The sequence below is a fragment of the Gadus macrocephalus genome, chromosome 9 (assembly GCF_031168955.1).
Source record: "Gadus macrocephalus chromosome 9, ASM3116895v1".
Taxonomy (NCBI): domain Eukaryota; kingdom Metazoa; phylum Chordata; class Actinopteri; order Gadiformes; family Gadidae; genus Gadus; species Gadus macrocephalus.
Genome location: NC_082390.1, coordinates 14,608,065 through 14,627,302, shown reverse-complemented (window position 1 = coordinate 14,627,302; position 19,238 = coordinate 14,608,065). Strand labels below are relative to the sequence as shown.

Below are 19,238 nucleotides of genomic sequence, written 5' to 3'. Positions count from 1 at the left end.
CCACTTATTCAAATTGTAGAGGTTGAAGCAGTCTTCATTTTGGTCACTTGGCATAACACTGTCATGTGTTTTATCAAAACACCATCAGTAACATTTAAATTGAGTTGATGTGGACGGCTCTTTTTTTGTCCTATACTTTCAGTGTTCAGTGCCTGTTTTTGAGATATGCATTGTTTGAAAGATAAGCCTTTGATTTTGTTTAATTTTAATATGCCTTTCATCAACAGTGGTTTGGGGTTTTATAACTAATTAAGGTGCTTAACTACTGGTGAACAACGTTGCAGAACATGGTACAAGTTTGTGTTGATTGCATTGAAAAGGGAATAACCAGTTACAATTTATATGGTAAGAGCCTGATAATACCATGGAAACAAACAAGGCTTCCTTTTACACTACAGTTTCAGCTTACTTAGTGGGTAAATTCTCATGTTTTACTTAGTAACGTTGCAGAACATACATGGTACAAGTTTGTGTTGGGAAAAGGGAATAATCTATTACAAATGGAACCTGGTAATACCATGGAAGCAAGCAAGGTTTCCTACAAGGCAACCAAAAAGAGTGTCTTTGACACGATCTAATGCCATTGTATCAATCATTAGTCTACACTTAGTCAGTCGCTCCTTCCGCATATAGGCTATAAAGCTGGCAGTAGTCATAAATAACTATTACATTCCTTTAAACAAACCTCCCTTTATGAACCTTGTGCTGACACATTTTTTACGTTTTTTGTGGCACGTGTATGAACTGGATAATGAATTGCCCTTCTTGGGATACATAAGTTTGTCTGAATCTGTTACGGCCTCGTCCGTACCCAGCGGAAGCTCTGCTCCGTCTGTTGGGCAAGACGATCCCTAGTTTTCCGCGGCTCTACACCTGTTGGACACGCACACCTGCCATCCATCTCCGGTCATCATCCTGCCCTACCTAAACCCCGGTTCTTCACCCACTCATCGACAGATCGTGGGACTTCTGTGTTAGAAAGGTTTATGACACTGGATCAGTGTTTAATGATAGGAACCTGTAGACCTACTTACATTTTTTGGTTAAACACCAATAAGAACATTTGCAAAACTTAATATTTGGCGTATTGAATAGTTATGAGCAGAGGCTGTCATACAGTAGGGTATATAGGCTACGCTACTTGGACGGCTTGATAAAACAAGAGTGGAAAAATGGATGATTGTCTAGCAATAGGCTACAGTGCCACCCCATGGTAGATATAGGGACCTGCCTCTCGACTACTCTGTGGTGCACTAACCGGAAACTACGATTGCAACTGCCGCCGCGGCTCCTCCCCCGCAATAAACATCCTGCTTTGAACGATGAACTCTTAACACATAGTAGTTATAAAAAGCTATTAAAACTACAAAATGACTCCATTGATGCAGGCTATCTGGAAAATGCATGGACCTATTAAAGAAAATGCGCAGACGTTGGCTCAGCCTGGCTCCGCCTCTTCCGCTACGTAGCTAAGATGGCTGCCATAGAGTAAGAATAGGGGGGACGCATCCTTCGAAGGACGCGGTCTATGAAGGTCTGGCCATCGTAGACCGTGAAGGCCGGACCGAAGGCCGAACTAACGTTTTTAATGAGACTGTCTGTCCTACGGAGCATTTCAAGTTTGCGTAACAAGCCGTTAACACCCTTTACCTTGCGTGATGACGCGCCGCACCTGTCACCTAGCAACCCTGACAGCTGCGGTTCAAACCGGACGGCGGAGGAGAAATATGGAGCCGTTTTCAGAGATGTCCACTTTCACTTAGATGTCCACTTCTTACTTTATTCTTACTTTTATTTTATTGTATTTTATTCATAATTTTCTATTTTTTATAATCTTATCTTCTATGCTTAATTTCTATTTGTACGGAGCACCTGGAACAAAACAATTTCCCCCCGGGATCAATGAAGTTTTCCGATACTGATTCTGATTCTGATTCGGTTATATAATAATTTTTTAAAATATAACGTTAATTCGTTTAACGTTATATGGCTCGTGTTAATGAAATTGAACTTTGACAATAAAGTTACAAATTTAAACTAGAATTGCAATCCCTGAAGGTATTGCGGTGTGAATGCTAACGCTGAAATGCTCCGCTCTACTGCTGAAGCTGCACGTTGAAAAATCAATACCCTGAATCTAGGACATCTGCTGAAAATTTTGAAGGTAGAATGAAGTCTGTAGAATGAACTATGAATGAGTTGAATGGTAATTTTCGGTGAATAAAGTTGAATATCTCGGGAATTATGAAGAATATCAATGAGAAAAATAATAGCACAATAGAACTTTTTACATAGTTTTGTCATTGAATAATGTAATTTGCTGCAACTGCCGCTTCCGCTCTCTCTGACTGAAAAAAATCCAACGCGCAATGAATCTTGGGATACGTTGGGCCGTGAAGGATACATGTATCCTTCAAATCCGGGAAAAGAAGGCTGCATTTGTCGGCCGCATTTGAAGGAGTCTTCGAAATGGGACAGCCCTTGACGCGTCGCAGTGACGCAATCGCCCTTCGAATGCACCCTTCGAAGGATGCGTCCCCTGAATTGGGACACAGCCTATAGCTCTATAGCCACCTAAACAGACTTGTTTAGGTGACTAGGCTAACTACCATCACCGGAGCAAGTCCGGCTGTTTTCAAAAGCATCTGTCATTTCAAAGCAACAACAAACAGGTCGCAAATATCCTAACAACAGCACGGACGAGAGAAACGTATAAATCCCTTTATTTAAGCCGTTATGTTGTGATATACTGTCAATAAAGACCGAATATATATAGCTTTACATTTACGGTAATACTTGTCTTGAAATTATACGGAGGAGGCGGGCCGTGCTGGTGTCACATACCATTGTTGGGAATGGCAGTTACCGTTCCAGAATGGCATATGCCCTTCCACCTGAATGGCAGTTACCGTTCCTGAACGGCATATGCCATGGTATGTCAGTGGTCGTGGTGGCACATGCCACAGGCCAATAAACGATCTCGGCCCTACTGCAATCTGCATCACCAACATCCTCTACAGCTGTGAAGCCTGGGTTACTTACAGCCGCCACATCAAGTCCCTGGAACAGTTTAATATCCGCTGTCTGCAGCGCATCCTAGGAATCACTTGATGTGACCGAGTGCCGTACACTGAGATCCTTGGGAGGACAGGCTGCAAAAGTATTGAGGCCACAATCACTCGGCACCGACTGCGTTGGCTGGGGCATGTCACAAGGATGCCCTACAACCGTCTGCCCCTCAGAGTATGGACGTCATCATCGGTCTCGATGGACAACAACTGCTGCTGTGTAGTGTGGCTGCCTAGAAAAGTATATTAGGATCCTGAGACTCCTCCATGACAATATGTCAGCAGCTGTCCTCTGCAATGGCTCTGAGACTGAACCTTTAAGGTTGAAACTGGAGTCTGCATTATTTCCCCCGCCCTCTTCACAGTCTTTATAGCAGCCATCCTCCACCTCATTGGTAACAATCGACCCACCGGTGTCAAGTTTTTCTGCAGAACAAACGCAATTTGTTCTGCATTGTCATCTGCAATATGCAGATGACAATGCTATTGTGGCCCACACAGAAGAAGATCTACAGATCACATTGAATTTTTTTGCTAGGGCTTACAAGCTCCTTGGACTGATCCTGAACATCAAAAAGACCCTGGTTCTCCACCAGCCCCCACCAGACACCTTTGCACCTCCGCCGACAATAACAATTGCAAATGAATGCCTTGTGAATGTGGACCACTTTCCATATCTGGGTAGCCACCTCTCCTCAAAATCAGACATTGAAAGTGAAACACAATATTGAATCTGCTGTGCAAGTGGAGCTTTTGCAAAGCTCCGCAAAAGGGTCTTTGAGAATCCAGATCTAGGACTTGTATGTAAAGCAATCATCCTTCCCACACTCCTCTATGGCACAGAGAGATGGACAACATACAGCAGGCATCTAAGAGCTTTGGAGTCCTACCATCAGAGACACCTCAGGAAAATCCTGCGTGTCATCAGGGAAGAGGAACAGACAAAAATCAGCATCCTGGATGATGCAAACATACACAGCATCACCACCACTATCACAAGGATCAGCTGCGACGGACAGGCCACGTCATACAAATGCCTGATACCCGCCTCCCAAAGCAGGTACTCTACTCCAAGCTTTCGATTGGCCACGTGCACCTGGAGGCCAGAGAAAGCACTACAAGGACACATCAACAGTTTAAACTGGGAGGACACTGCGCGACACAGATCTACCTGGAGAAACTGCCTGAAAGAAGGTGCCACTTTCCATGAGGACCAACTCCCACAGGCTGCAAAACTCAAGCAGCAGCAAAGGAAGGAGAGGTTCACCACCAAACAGGCCTCCCCAATCCCTCCCCCTGGCACCTCAAATCCATGCCCACACTGCAATAGAGTATGTGGCTACAGAATTAGCCTCAGTGATCGCCGATGATGATGATGATGATGATATGTGTGTGTGTGTGTGTGTGTGTGTGTGGACCTTGGAGGAGAACTCATTATTGGCCTTGTTGTACTCCACAGCGCTCTGCAGGACCGACAGACGGACCTCCAGCCGCTGTTCAGACACACGGACAGTTAGCCTGTAGCCTCTGCAGCTAGCCCTAACCTAGTAGTTAGCCTATACCAGTCATACTCAAGTAGCGGCCCGCGGGCCTTTTGTGGCCCGCGGGGTGTCTATTAATGGCCCTCGAGCTGTTTTGAAAAGTTTATTTAATTATCCTCATCCTCATCCTCATCGTCATCCGTTTATCCGGGGTCGGGTCGCGGGGGGAGCAGCTCAAGCAGGGGGCCCCAGACTTCCCTTTCCCGGGCCACATTGACCAGCTCTGACGGGGGGATCCCGAGGCGTTCCCAGGCCAGTGTTGAGATATAATCTCTCCACCTAGTCCTGGGTCTTCCCCGAGGTCTCCTCCCCACTGGACGTGCCTGAAACACCTCCCAAGGAAGGCGCCCAGTGGGCATCCTTACCAGATGCCCGAACCACCTCAGCTGACTCCTTTCTAAGTAAAGGAGCAGCGGCTCTAATCCGAGTTCCTCACGGATGGCTGAGCTTCTCACCCTATCCCTAAGGGAGACGCCAGCCACCCTTCTGAGAAAACTCATCTCGGCCGCTTGTACCCGCGATCTCGTCCTTTCGGTCATCACCCAGCCCTTATGACCATAGGTGAGGATAGGAACGAAGATCGACCGGTAGATCGAGAGCTTTGCCTTGCGGCTCAGCTCTCTTTTCGTTACAACGGTGCGGTAAAGCGAACGCAATACCGCCCCCGCTGCTCCGATTCTCCGGCCAATCTCACGCTCCATAGTACCCTCACTCGCGAACAAGACCCCGAGGTACTTGAACTCCTTCACTTGGGCTAAGGACTCATTTCCTACCCGGAGTAAGCAATCCACCGGTTTCCTCCTGTTTATTTAATTATTAAAAAAAATAAAGAATATATATATCGTGCTGGGCGCTCTTATTTTGAAACCGCGCGCCGCGATCTCAATACGAGGCTGGGGGTTGCAACGATAAACAGATAGCACTCCAGCCCACAGACCGCTCCAGCCCTCCCAAACTCGAGGCAGACAGTCCATCTCAGCAGCAGTCAGTCACACGTATACCGACTGGAGCCGTAATGGCATGCTCCAAATTTGCCCCAAAAAGAAAACTGGACAGCGAAAACCGCCAGTTCCAACCAGAGTGGACAGAAAGGTTTGCATTCTTTCTACCACCGTCCAGCACTCGCCCTCTGTGCTTAATATGTCAACTGCGGCCAATTTCCCCCTGCTGAATAGGATGGCAGTGCACATCCTTACAATGTTTGGATCCACATACAGATGTGAATCTGCATTCTCAAAAATGAACTTCATCAAAAATCTGTACCGGAGTCGCCTAACCAACGAGCATGTGCATCAGTGTGTCTCCCTGGCAATCACACCATATCAGCCCAGGTTTGAAGCATTGGCCAAAGAAAGCAGAGGCCAATTCTCCCATTAAAGGGGACATGTGAGAAATGTGAAATAGTTTGTTAAACAAAGCACAAAAATGGGCTGTCTGAAGGCTTTTTTTTATTTTTTTTATCTTGAACAGGGTTATGTTTGGTTTTATTTTGTTATTTTTTTTAATATATGCCCAAATTAAAATTATATTTTTATTTTAGGAAATATTTTTGTTTTTAATAAAAAGGAAATGTTATGCTATAAAATGTTGTAAATGTTATACATACGTTATGTTATGATACGTTATCGGACGTACACGGTCCCAATAAATGGCCCCTTGAGTCACTGAAAAAAAATGTTGTGGCCCCTCATCATTTCTACTTGAGTACCCCTGGCCTATACCCTCTGTAGCTGATGATTTCAGATACTGTATGGCGACTATCGAACCACTTATTTAGTCACCGAGAGGCTAGATCGGGAAAATATGTTTTTGCCAGACGCGCTGCTTGTTCCAAGAATCACTTAAGAATGGGTACTGCGTTTTGTTGGTTTTATTAGAGATAAGTTAAAAACGTTCCATAGTAGCATAGTCCTAAAGTGATCGGTGCTAAAGTGCGTTAAATGTTAATAGATTGTGCGGTCAACAAAGTTGGACTTCCCCCGTCCACCCCCTCTCATCTCAAACATTTCATTCAAAAACCCACCCGCGCGTGAACAGCTGACTTTTACCACTGATCCTGACTGACGTAGCCCCAATACCACGTGACCTGTCAGTCTGCCTATACCTGTCACCAACAGATACTATGAAGAAATTACGAGACAATACAGCAGAATTTTGAATGTTCTTTCATGTAGAATTGTTTTGCACAACCCATAATGTGATCAACATCAGCATTTTAGTCACTTAGAGTTTTCCCCAAGGCCATCAGGCTTCAGCAGAATTTTGATTGTGTAATGTTTTGCAGAATTGTGTTGCAGCATGTTTGAGGTTTTATAGAAAAAATCTTGCGATGACACCCTCGCCCAGGCCTTTTATGTATTTATTGCTTGACATGTCACAAGGGATTTCACTATTCAGAAGGACCTTGGGTTTTACTGTGAATAGGACAAATCAAAAATTTCTCTTGGCATTCTCTTGGAAAGAAGCAAAAACAAAACGTCTAATCTTTTGCTTATAGGTATACGTAAACTTATGATAATGCAATCCTTCTTACTGCAGACATTGCATTCTATCACAAAAGTATTTAGCAAACCATTTTACTGCTTGGAAGAACAAGCCAATGTGTCAGGTTTCACAAAATGGCAGAAGAGAACCCAATAGCACGACAAGAGAAACAGTTCAGGTGAAGAAACTGTGTTTATTCCAAGCAGAGGTCAAATCAGGCAGTCAATCCGTGTAGCAAACAAATTCAGTAGGAGCAGGCAAAAGGGAAGGTCCAAAATCCAAACAGGCAGGTCAATCCAGTTGGAGCAGGCAAAAGGGAAGGTCAAAAGTCAAAAAGGCAGGTCAATCCACAAACAGGCAGGTTCAGGATCAGAATGAGAAGATGCGGGAGGGCTAGGTAAACACACTAGACAATCTGGCAAAGAACTGAGGGAAATGGGCCGTTACATATACTGAGGGGCTGATTAGCTGATGAGGAGCAGGCGACGTGAATGAAATCAGCAGGTAATGCAGAGCATGAGGGAGTGGCAGAGTCTGAGGCCACGTTTATATTGTGGCCTCACAATATAATATTTCCCCCCCTCCGTTTTAAAAAATAACATCGTGCACACAACATCGTTTTCAAAAGAGTTGTTGTTTACATCAAAACGCATAAATACGCCGTCGAGCGCCATTATAACTATGCCAAACCTATGGGCGGCATTGTAGGGAGAAGGATAAAGCCATGCAAGCCAATCAGAATCCTCAGAATCAGCAACAACGAATAACACAAGCCTCTTCCTGTAACAAACAAACTGTAAACATAGGGCGCTCATATGACGTTAAGCATTTCCTGGCGCATAATGTGACGTTTCAGAACCTAAAACCCAGTTTCTCACCGTTGACACGACAACACATAACCGGCGTTTTCAGAAAATCTCCACTTTGGCCGGAGTTTTTAGTAATGATTGTTTTCTGTGACAAAAACTGCGTTTTCGTGTAAATGAGAGGCCAAACCCGCGTGAAAATATCTGCGTTTTCCCTTAGTGTAAACAGGGCCTAAAATGACATGAGTTAGTGTGGCAAAACAGGAAACAGACAAATGAAAACCTAAAGCCTTGCTGAAGTTGACACAATGCTGAGGAACCTTTGTAGAAGGATAGGGGGATCAGTGTCAAACACTTTTGACAAATCTTTAATAACTGCACTGGATTAACTGCTGTCCAGATTCAGTAATATCATTTATGAATTTTAGAGCAACAGCAATGGTACCGTGCAGTTTTCTAAAGCCGGATGGAAATTCTGATCAAATAAAGTTGATTAATTTCATTTTTCAATTCCTTTTTCAAGCACTTTGATAGGACAGTGTCATGTTATGAAAAATAGGTCAAGGGTTCAATGATTCAATCAGCTGCTTACTTTAAGTATTCATCTAATTTATCAAGGCCTGCAGCTTTAGAAGTGTCCAGCAGCTTAAGGTCTTTGTGGACCTCCAGAAGGTCGTTTGACCAAAACAGGCTTCCAGGTGAGATAAAATGCTTAGATGTGTAAGAAAAAAAAAATATTAGATTACTTCAGATACTTCTATGAAGAAATGATGAGACAATACAGCAGAATTTTGATTGCGTTCTGTCATGTAGAATTGTTTTGCACAACCAATAATGTGATCAAACTTCAGAATTTTAGTCACTGACATGTGACACAATTCAAGCACAGGCAACCAGACTCACTTAGAGTTTTCCCCCAGGCCATCAGGCTTCAGCAGAATTTTGATTGCGTTGTGTTATTTAGAATTGTGTTGCAGCACGTTTTTAAGGTTTTATAGATAAGATCTTGCGATGCACCTGGACACATCTTCAGTGTTGTATCCTGTTGTTCATCAGGTGTTTCGGGTCTGCAACAGACACCCTCGCCCAGGCGACCCAGGAGGGATTGATTAAGTCCTGGCTTGTGTCCAAGTAGCACTCTGGTTTGTCTAAATGGTATCTACATCTCCTTTTATTTTTCTGTTGCTTCTGGCACTTGCCCTAAGCTCCTATTTAATAGGAGCTTTTTTTCTCCTATTTTTCCTAACAATTGTAATTACTTAATTCATTTTGATCCTTTCCCAATCTGAATTAACTCCCTAATTTGAGACCTTAGCAAGCCTTTCTTGGTAAGCGGTGTCCGCAGAGGTCGGTTCCACCCAGACAATCCCTTTCTATTAGAGGCAGTATCTCAGAATAAACTCACAAACCCAGCACACATATATTGGAGAGAGTCTCCTGCTTCAAGTTCCTCACTGTGTTTGTCAAAGATAATCTCACCTGGACCAGGCAGGTGGACTCTCCGGTCAAAACTGCCCGAAAGCGTGTTTACTTCCAGAGGAGACTGAAGAGGTTTGGCATGTCCGGCAAAACCCTCAACAACTTTTACAGATGGATTATTGAGAGCATCCTTTCTACTGCATTACTGCCTGGTACGGCAGCTGCTGCAGAGCTGATTGTAAGGCCCTCCAAAGGGTGCTGGAGACAGTGGAGTGCATCCTCATCCGGTCAGCTGGTTATGCCTAGGGTCAGGTCTAAGCAGGGTGGAATGGCATTTAGCCATTATGCTGTCCACTGTTGGAACCAACTACCAACAGAAATGAAATCTGCTCCAACTGTACTTATTTAAAAAAATTAATGAAAAACCCATTTATTTTTTATTGCTTTTAATTAATCTTGTTTTGTTTTATTCTATTGGTATTTGAATATATATTTTTATTATTATTTATATATTTCATTCATTCATTTCATTTATTTTTATTTTATTTATTTTAAAACACTTTGAATAACCACTGTGTATGATACTGTGCTATACAAATACATTTTACTTTGACTTCGACTAAGCACTGATTTTTTTACTTTGACTTCGACTAAGCACTGATTTCGCCTTGTAGTTTTGAGGTAGACCTCACACGTTTTGGAAGTTTGTTCCAGATATGTAGTGCGTTCAAATTAAATTCTCCACCAGGCTTTGTTCCAACCCTGGGAACAGTGAGCAGATCAACTACTGATAACCTGAGAGCTCTATTGGGTTTGTAACACAGAATAGATTAAAGAAGTATTTGGCCCTAAACTATTTAGTGCTTTGCAAACAACAAGTCATATCTTGATTATCTAGAAAAAAGGAAACCAGTGCAATGACCTTAGAACTGATGTTATGAAGACAGAAACATGAACACAATGGTTAGAGTGCAACTTTTAGTTGGTTATGGACTTGGCTTGAAATCCTTGGCTGCACTCTATAATAGGTATTCTACAATCATTACAGTCGCACAATCACACATTCTATGTTTCTCCATGTGGCTTCTCCAGCTCTACTTTTGTAGGCAGACATTTGGAAGGTGGCTTCCTTCTGCTGAAATTTACCTGGCAAGAAAACTAACTCTGATTAAAAGGGATATTTGACCTGACTTTAAATATTTGCAATATTGGTGAGCTCAACACATCAAGGTCACGTTGGACGCAAAGAGGAACAGGAATCAGATTTGGCTATTTTCCGCACAGCTGAAAGGTAACTTTTTGAGTCTAATTATAGACAAAACAGGAATATTAGAGGACACAGGCATTGCCATATGATAAGCACCGGTCAAACCAGTCAACCAACAGATAACCATATAGCCATTTCTGTTGTTATTTTGTCATTTATTTATTGTGCTATTTTGTTCTATTTTTCTTAACACTAAAGGTTATATTGGCCTCAGAGTGACATCAGGGTGGGAGGTATCGGGAAGCAATTACCTATATGAGCAATACTGCTGAAATCGAAGAATGTTGCAATATTCTAACACCCACACACACACACACACACACACACACACACACACACACACACACACTGAGAGCAGTTCAGTTCTGTATAAATACAGCGTCTTGATGAGGAGAAGGCTAGAGCCCGGCGCTGCAAACTTGGACCAGTGTAAGAGCAACTCTTGGGAAGAATTAAGCAAAGATAATGGCCAACACAAACCGTGAGTAGCATTCTAACATTGGTTTTCATCGCTAGTTTTCCTCGCCTGTCCTTTGAATAAATTATTCTCTTTCTCTCTCTCTCTCTCCCCTTCTTCTTCTCTCTTTCTCTCTCTCTCAAATATCTTTTTGCAAATCTCTTTCCTCACTCCCCTTTCCACTTGTTTCTTTGTAAAACGTTCCTCTTACCGTCTGTCTCTGTGATGTTTCTACACCTTGTGCTGCGTCTAACTCTGCACTAGAGTGTGATATGACCAATCCATATTTCATAAACTAATAGACCCACTACAGCCGATCTGAGGCACTGGGCCTCCACATAAAGAATTCATCAGGACAGTCATCCCACTGAAGCCAATCAACACGTAGCTGTGTTTTACTTCTTAACATCCTGTCTCTGATTTTCATTTTAAGGTTTAATTGCTGGTGTTGATCTGAGAAGCCAGGAAAACAACCGGGCACACCGAACTGAGGAGATTGATAGGAAGCGTTTGATTGTTCGGCGGGGACATGCCTTCTCCCTGACGGTGCACCTCTTCCACCCGCTGCAGTCCGGCCATGAGCTGGCCCTGGTCTTAAAGCAGGGTAAGCAACTCAAGGCCTCAATGCAGAGATGGTCACATAAAATAGAGCTACGTGAATTGAAGAGTCTCACTTCTTGCTGCTCTATTCCTTTAACATTTTGAAATATTTATTGGACCAACTGTTTTTCAAAAGGTATGATACACAATCCATAAAACAAATCAAATCCCTCAGTAACTCCATCGGGGATAGAGGGGTAACTAGGCCTAGGGAACACATTGAATTAGCTTTTCATAAATGGCCTATCCTAAAAAAAATAATGTTAAGAAAATAAAACAGTTAATTTCTGTAGCAAAAGTAGCTGAACCAATTAATTAATGTGTGTAGCAAGTATGAAGGAAATGGGGGGGGGGGGACAGTTGTTGGCGGGGAATGGGGGGGGGAGTACAGTTGTTGAGGGGGGGGGAATGTCAACAGTTGTTGACATTCCCATGGGCCCCCCTATGCCTTGGCCCCCCCAGCCAGTCCACCTTACACCCCCAGTCCGGCGGCCCTGATTTTCAGATCACCAATTTGAAACCTATTGCTGTATCCTACCTTGCATTTCCACAGATAAGAACAACGATGATATTGTGATCAGACAGCGAACGGCTGGAGGGTCCGGTGACAAGTGGTGGTTACACCAGCAGAGCGCGAACAACGAATTACTGCTGACTGTGTACAGTCCCGCCCGTGCTGCCGTTGGCGAGCACCGCTTGGCTGTTGAACTGATGTCAGGGAATAGACTTCTGGAGAGGACGGACTTTACCAAAATGTACTTGCTGTTTAATCCCTGGTGCAAAGGTAAAACTAGCAAACACTCGCACACAAAGACGCAGCACATGTGCACAAACAAACGGAACATCCACATACATCTAAAATCTTAAAACGATAATGAATATACTTGACCTTTCACCTGTCATTTCACTTCTGCAGCACATCCCCATTACCCAGAAGCACGTATATAAATATGGAGGTTCATATAGGCTTTGTGTGTGTGTGTGTGTGTGTGTGTGTGTGCGTTATTAGATGATGCCGTGTACTTCCCTGATGAAAGTCTGCTCGAGGAATACATTATGAACGAGAATGGTCGCATTTTCCGTGGGAGTGCGGATTGGATGAGTGGGATGCCATGGAATTTCGGACAGGTAACACAGAAATCACACACACACACACACACACACACACACACACACACACACACACACACACACACACACACACACACACACACACACACACACACAGTTGGATAATTCCTATATTATTACTATTATGATACTGTATCAAAATCAGTAATTTCTACTCTCTTTCTAAATTGTATGACACTCCCAACATTTGCTGTCTGTCCCTTTGTGACTTTTTCAGTTTGAAGACAATGTGATGGACATCTGCTTTGAGATCCTTGACCGCTTTAAGCCAGCGAGGTCAGACCCCCCAAACGACATGCGTCAGCGATGGGACCCTGTCTACATCAGCAGGGCAGTCGTTGCCATGGTAGGAGATATACACTTCCACCATTAGTTCTTTTTATGTGTGTGTTGCATCAGGACAACAGAGCCAAACGCAAAACCAGATCGCAGAGCTGGTTTTATACGGATGTGATGCATACGGAAATATTAGTAACTAAAATCTTTTTTATCCTGAAGAAAACCAAAATAAGCTATTGTTTGTGTATGGCTGTGAAACTTGAAGCGATAGGACTCTTTCATTAAAATAACTGTTGTAATAATTATTGAAGTAATAACGACATGACAGTCACAGGAGCATGAAACAGTTACATTAAGATCATTTTACATCGTTAATAATATTTAATACTGTATCGCCCCCTTATCCAGGTGAATGCCAACGATGACGGTGGAGTCTTGGCGGGGAAATGGCAGGAACCTTACACAGGTGGAGTACAGCCAACCAAATGGATGAGCAGTGTGCCCATCCTGGAGAAGTGGAGCAAATCCAAGTCTGGAGTGAAGTATGGCCAATGCTGGGTGTTTGCAGCCGTGGCCTGCACAGGTCAGAGGAATAACTTAATATTAAAGTACACACACACATATACACACATACTGAATCAAACCCTCATCTGAAAGTCGTCCTGAATTTAACTTTGCATTGTTACATGACTTGTGTGAACTGTAATGATTACAGTTAACACAAACTTGGTTGACGCAAAATAAAGGACAGACAGATGCATGGTGGGACTCTAGCCTTTCTAATGTGTCATGTGTCCCCTCACAGTGCTGCGATGCCTGGGCATCCCCACACGCTGCATCACCAACTTTGAGTCAGCCCATGACACAGACGGAAACCTCTCCATCGACCGAGTGTACAACATGCATAGGGAGAATGATGACCATGCTGACAGCATCTGGTAGGATCCTCTCGTGTTCACAGCACATGCAGAGACACAGAAATCTGTTATGTTATGTATTATGAGTCCCTGTAGGAATTCATAGCTCACAACTTTGTGTGATTATAATGTTTATTTTTTTATTATTTGTGTCAGGAACTTTCATTGTTGGATCGAGTCTTACATGCAGAGAGAAGATCTACCTGAAGGATATGGTGGCTGGCAAGTCTTGGACCCCACACCTCAGGAGAGGAGTAGTGGTAGGGCCCTCTTGCCAAGTTTAGAAATGGGCATCTTTACGCATATATATTTTCTTTTGCAACTTTTTTGTGTTCCCATATCAGTTTATATCCATATCAGTTTATATCCGACTTATGCTTTGGATATCATGATTATTCTTTAAACTCTTCTGTGCTCCGGTAACTATGGATTATTATTGCCAGTTAAGTGCAAAGTCGCTTTATGTACACTGAAAAATAAATTAATGAATCTGTATTTTTTCCTTTCTAGGTATGTTTCGCTGTGGCCCATGTCCTTTGAAGGCCATTAAAGAAGGGGACCTCAATGTGAAGTTTGATGTTCCATTTGTCTTTGCTGAGGTGAATGCAGACATCATCAATTGGGAAATCAGACCAGACGGTCAGCGAAAGCAGGTGGGTGATTATAATGCATGTCTTCATTCTTTATCCATTTTTATTATAACTTTTATTATAACACTTTTTGCTTATCTTTAAAAAAAAACATTTGCATTTTCTTTTTAAATGTTTCATAGCTTTCATCCAACTCTGCAAAAGTGGGGAGGAACATTAGCACCAAAAGTCCTTACAGCAACGAGAGGGAAGATATAACCCATCAGTACAAGTACCAAGAAGGTTGGTGTCATTTCGACATCAAGAGACAGTGTCATACTCACTTTAACCTTTACGATGAGGTGCTATGCTCACCCTATCATACAGTATAAAATACTATATCTTTAACGGCACCCTGTGAATGGAACAGGGGACTCTTAAAGATTTAGACTTTTCTTACCTATATTAGTCATGTTGATTGTTGCTGATCAAGATAAGACTAGAATGAGGGACTAATAATGACAATGATCCAAATTGATTATATGACATTATTTGAATTCCACTTTTTTATGGTATGGTGAGGATGAAGGGCCACAGCGATCGACAGACAGAGATAACGAAACCTCTCATTGATCACTGTTAGCCCCAACTCTAACTACATCAGAAGGAAAACCTTCTGTTTAGTTCAGAGCACAGTTGATGTTAATATTGGCCTCGGCAGAGGTTGTGGCTCTGCCCATGTCCATTGGGCTGCGGGTGACCGAATCTGCTCCTGCTCCACAGGTTCAGCCAAGGAGCGGGAGGTGTACAACAAGGCAGGGCGGTGCATCTCCGGGCCGGATGGAGAAGAGGAATCAAAACCAGGTGCAGTTTAGAGTCCTTTTGTTACAAATCGACCACAGAGCAACAACGTCATGTTCAATCGTTTGATTCGTACCCCCACGGAGGATAACCCACAACAAGATAAATTACCTTCTTTGAAAAGTTTTGTACATGCTTATAAGGCAGATGAGAAGGTGATTCTTCAGAAAATATAAATTAATTAGCATGTGCTTTGATAATGGTCAGCAGTATATATTCTGATGCTGATTGACCTGATCACTCCATAGGTGATTCCGGCCAGCATAAAACCTAAAAATCTCCTTTGGTTCGGAGCCCTTGACCCCCTTCCCCCCCCCCTTAGACTCCATGTTGATCCCCTTGATCACTTCTTGAGAGGTCCCATCACAGCAATATATACTTCAATATATACGTTAACATGTGAATGCATTCATCTTCATTATGCATTATTAATGTACTCTTCACAGCCAATGAACCAGGAAAGGTGCAGCTGGAGATCAAGCACGCACAACCTGTGTTCGGGACCGACTTTGACGTCATCTTTGAGGCAAGTTGTAATGTCATTCAGTGACCTACAGATGGAGATGCAGAGAGTGCATAACCCTGTACGATCCTGTCTTTGTGAGGTTATCGCTCATGGATAGGTCCTATCATCAACGGTTCTATCATTTTTCTTTCTCTCAGTTGGAGAACATGGGAGACGAAGAAGTCAGCTGCAAATTGAACATGATGTCAGAGGCTGTCACCTACAGCTCAGTTCACCTTGGATGGTGCCAGAACAGCACGGTCAATGTTGTCATTCCTGCTCACAAAGGTAGGTGGTTGAATGCCAGCACTTCAACCCTTCTTGGTTTAGAGACATAACTGCGGCGTTGGCTATTTAGTGTGAAATCACCAATTACACCCTGTGTAACAAAGCCTTGAAGTCTTCCTTCTATTTTGGACTCGTGGACAGGGGGTGCGGTTTATCTCTAGAAACGTTGTAGTTCATACATATATATTCCCATATTCTATGTCTTGGTAAATGGAGTGAAACGTTTTGGCTAGCTATGGTCGTTTGTGAATACAATATTTTTCTGTTGTGTTCATTCTGTTCCCCACACAGTCCACAGGGAGACGGTGCGTCTACTCTACACTAAGTATGCCTCAGTCGTCAGCGAACACAACATCATCCGGGTGATAGGGGTGGCAAGAGTGTCCGGCCAGGAAAAATCCATCCTGGAGATGGTCAACATCCCACTGAGCAAGCCCAAACTCAGTATTAAGGTGGGTTTCCTATTCATAAGCAAGACGCTAAGCCTCGTCCTTTGTGACATAAGTTGATATAAGTGTCAGTGCTGAATGACTAATATCTAAAAAGCTAAAAAACTGTTGATTAACCTTGAACCATTGCCAGTTTATATGCAGGTAGACAGGTTAAAGGTCAGATGTCATTTGAATAGAGTTAAATTCAACTCAGGCTCCTCTATTTAGTGTTAGTTTTTCCACAACATCGTCCACTCAAGAAGCCAGTGTGGACATAGAGTGGAGTGCACCCCCATTTAACATCCTAATCTCTCCTTTCTCCAGGTTCCTGGCTGGGTGATTTTAAATAGGAAAATCACCACCTTGATCTCCTTTACCAATCCATTGCCGGTGCCACTGAACCGAGGAGTGTTCACTGTTGAAGGGGCTGGCCTACTTTCAACCAAAGAGTTCCGTATTTCGTAAGTATCTGACCAAAGAAATCAATAAATCAGTAATGGCATACAACACATATCACATAACTGATATGGAAGGGTTTTCTTAATTTATGATCAACTGTCATACATACACCAGTATGTAAAAACATCTGATGCTGGCCTGACAGTGGGTTTAGCATTGAGCTGTCAGTCAATATACGCACAGTGTTTGTATATAAAACGAATCAAATGCAGTGTAAAATACTTTTATAGATAATTTATGCAAAATACTAATATTTTTCTGCAAATTAGTCTGTTAAGTGATGTTACCTTTCTCTTCAATATTCCATATCTTCCTAACCATGCCTTAAACTACTCTTCTCCTCATCTTCTCCTCCCTCCGTACTCAACTCTCACTCTTCATAACGCTCTTGAGATAATGTAAACACTACTACATATGTACATATGTTCTCTCCCGCTCAGTGGTAGCATCGCTCCAGGCCAGCGTGTGTCTGTGGAGCTGTCCTTCACACCCATGAGGGCGGGGGTCAGGGAGTTCCTGGTGGACTTTGACTCCGACAGGCTCCAGGACGTGAAGGGAGTCGCCACGCTGGTGGTCCGCAAGACTCCACCCTCGTATTCTTCCAAGTGTCCAGTCATATGTGGATAGAGAGGATTGTAATGCCCTACAAGTTGTGATCAAACCTTTAGCTGCCAGCAACGCTCTGGCACTCACTTTTACACTCACAAATATATTTAGCAAAGTCAAGCAATGGTTTCACTTCTCTTAATATACCATGATTGAACCATGATTGTGTAGTGCTGATTCAATTAATGAATAAATGAATTTCTATTAAAATGCAAACATTGCCTTAATTCTTTGCAATGTGTCAGGGCTATTCTAAAGCAGGGCTTATTGATATTAAATGTAGTATTGATATAAATATATGTCCATGCATTTTGCGCTTCTGCAGATCACTAATAGGTTGTTATTGATTTTTGTGTCTATTCTTGTAATTGTAATAAAGACATTTTAAGCAAACTATTATTTGAGCCAAATATGTGTTGGCTAAGCTGAGTGACTGGCTCACGGGTTATCCAATCTCTCCCAGGGCTTTGGTTGATGCAGTATTTAAAGAACTCCTTATGTGGATTCTGAAAGACATACAGTCTGGAGATTGGATTGAAACCGCTGGATTGCTCTGCTTATTATGTTGAGCAGGATGCTGTAGATGTGGTAGCTCATATGCTTTATTGAGCTGGGAGGAAGTGCCTCCCGGAGTTTCAACCAAACCCCTTCTCATGGCTAGCCAATTTGACATAAATTCACTAGACTGGATGTGTTGCAGATATCCGTAATTCAGTTTTCAAAAAGAACATTTCGGATATCCGCAACTGAATTCTTCCTATCCACAATTCAGTCATTTCAGATATCCACAAAGACATTCCTCACAAAAATGACGTCACTTTTGTGATTCATGTCTATGGGGTTTCTCACGGCCTATTCCATAGACTTCCGCACCAAGGCCCCCCATGTGTGACTGGAGCCCGGCCGCTCTCTGTGATGTCTTTGTGCGGGGGCCGGGTACATTAAACATGACCTCGTATATTATGAACTGCCGTCTACACTGGGGGGTCACCCGTCTCCACCTGCGCATCCAGGCTCGCCGGAGGGAGAGACGCTGAGAGTTCCAGTCATGTTCTGCCCTGCCACACAGTTCCCCTCACTCCAAGTCTCCAGTTACTCCTGCCTCCACCTCGTTTGCCTCAACCCGCTCCTGTAAGTGTGGAGGATCCTGAGCCTATGCAGCTGGGTCGCACCCGCCTCTCACCTGAAGAGAGGGAGAGAAGGCAGAGACAGAACCTTTGTATGTACTTCGGCCAGCCAGGACACTTTGTCAGCCGGTGTCCAGTAAAAGCCAGAGCTCACCAGTGAACGGAGGCATGCTGGCGAGCTCCATCGTGGTCCCTGCCTCCCCTAAAAGACCCAGCCTCTCCGGTGAGTTCCTGCTGCCTTCTGGCTCCCACTCCATCACCATCCTCGTCGATTCAGGGGCCGACGAGAGCATTATGGACCAGGCCCTCGCTCTCCGGCTTGGACTCCGCCCAGAGAAACTATCATTGCCCATCTCTGCCAGCACCCTGGATGGACATGTGCTGGGGAGGGTGACATTACAAACCAACCCTGCGCGCATGCTC

General features: G+C 43.5%; 1 protein-coding gene across 5 annotated transcripts in view; it reads left to right on the top strand.

Annotated features, from left to right (window-relative positions):
- LOC132464546 (protein-glutamine gamma-glutamyltransferase 2-like) overlaps nucleotides 1-18,071 on the top strand; it is a 53,606-nt gene extending 35,535 nt beyond the window's left edge. The window contains exons 1-16 of one of the 5 annotated variants that reach the window (XM_060060985.1): nucleotides 10,918-11,066; nucleotides 11,476-11,646; nucleotides 12,196-12,426; nucleotides 12,652-12,770; nucleotides 12,991-13,119; nucleotides 13,461-13,635; nucleotides 13,858-13,990; nucleotides 14,126-14,229; nucleotides 14,480-14,622; nucleotides 14,742-14,841; nucleotides 15,322-15,402; nucleotides 15,846-15,925; nucleotides 16,063-16,192; nucleotides 16,484-16,644; nucleotides 16,948-17,084; nucleotides 17,523-18,071. In XM_060060985.1, coding sequence (XP_059916968.1) covers nucleotides 11,051-11,066; nucleotides 11,476-11,646; nucleotides 12,196-12,426; nucleotides 12,652-12,770; nucleotides 12,991-13,119; nucleotides 13,461-13,635; nucleotides 13,858-13,990; nucleotides 14,126-14,229; nucleotides 14,480-14,622; nucleotides 14,742-14,841; nucleotides 15,322-15,402; nucleotides 15,846-15,925; nucleotides 16,063-16,192; nucleotides 16,484-16,644; nucleotides 16,948-17,084; nucleotides 17,523-17,709 — 2,097 coding nt within the window. In that variant the 5' untranslated portion in view covers nucleotides 10,918-11,050 and the 3' untranslated portion in view covers nucleotides 17,710-18,071. Of the gene's footprint in view, nucleotides 1-10,917; nucleotides 11,067-11,475; nucleotides 11,647-12,195; nucleotides 12,427-12,651; nucleotides 12,771-12,990; nucleotides 13,120-13,460; nucleotides 13,636-13,857; nucleotides 13,991-14,125; nucleotides 14,230-14,479; nucleotides 14,623-14,741; nucleotides 14,842-15,321; nucleotides 15,403-15,845; nucleotides 15,926-16,062; nucleotides 16,193-16,483; nucleotides 16,645-16,947; nucleotides 17,085-17,522 lie in introns of those variants that run through there. The other 4 variants (XM_060060988.1, XM_060060986.1, XM_060060989.1 and 1 more) reach the window with 4 other exon arrangements.
- Nucleotides 18,072-19,238: the final 1,167 nt, after the last annotated feature.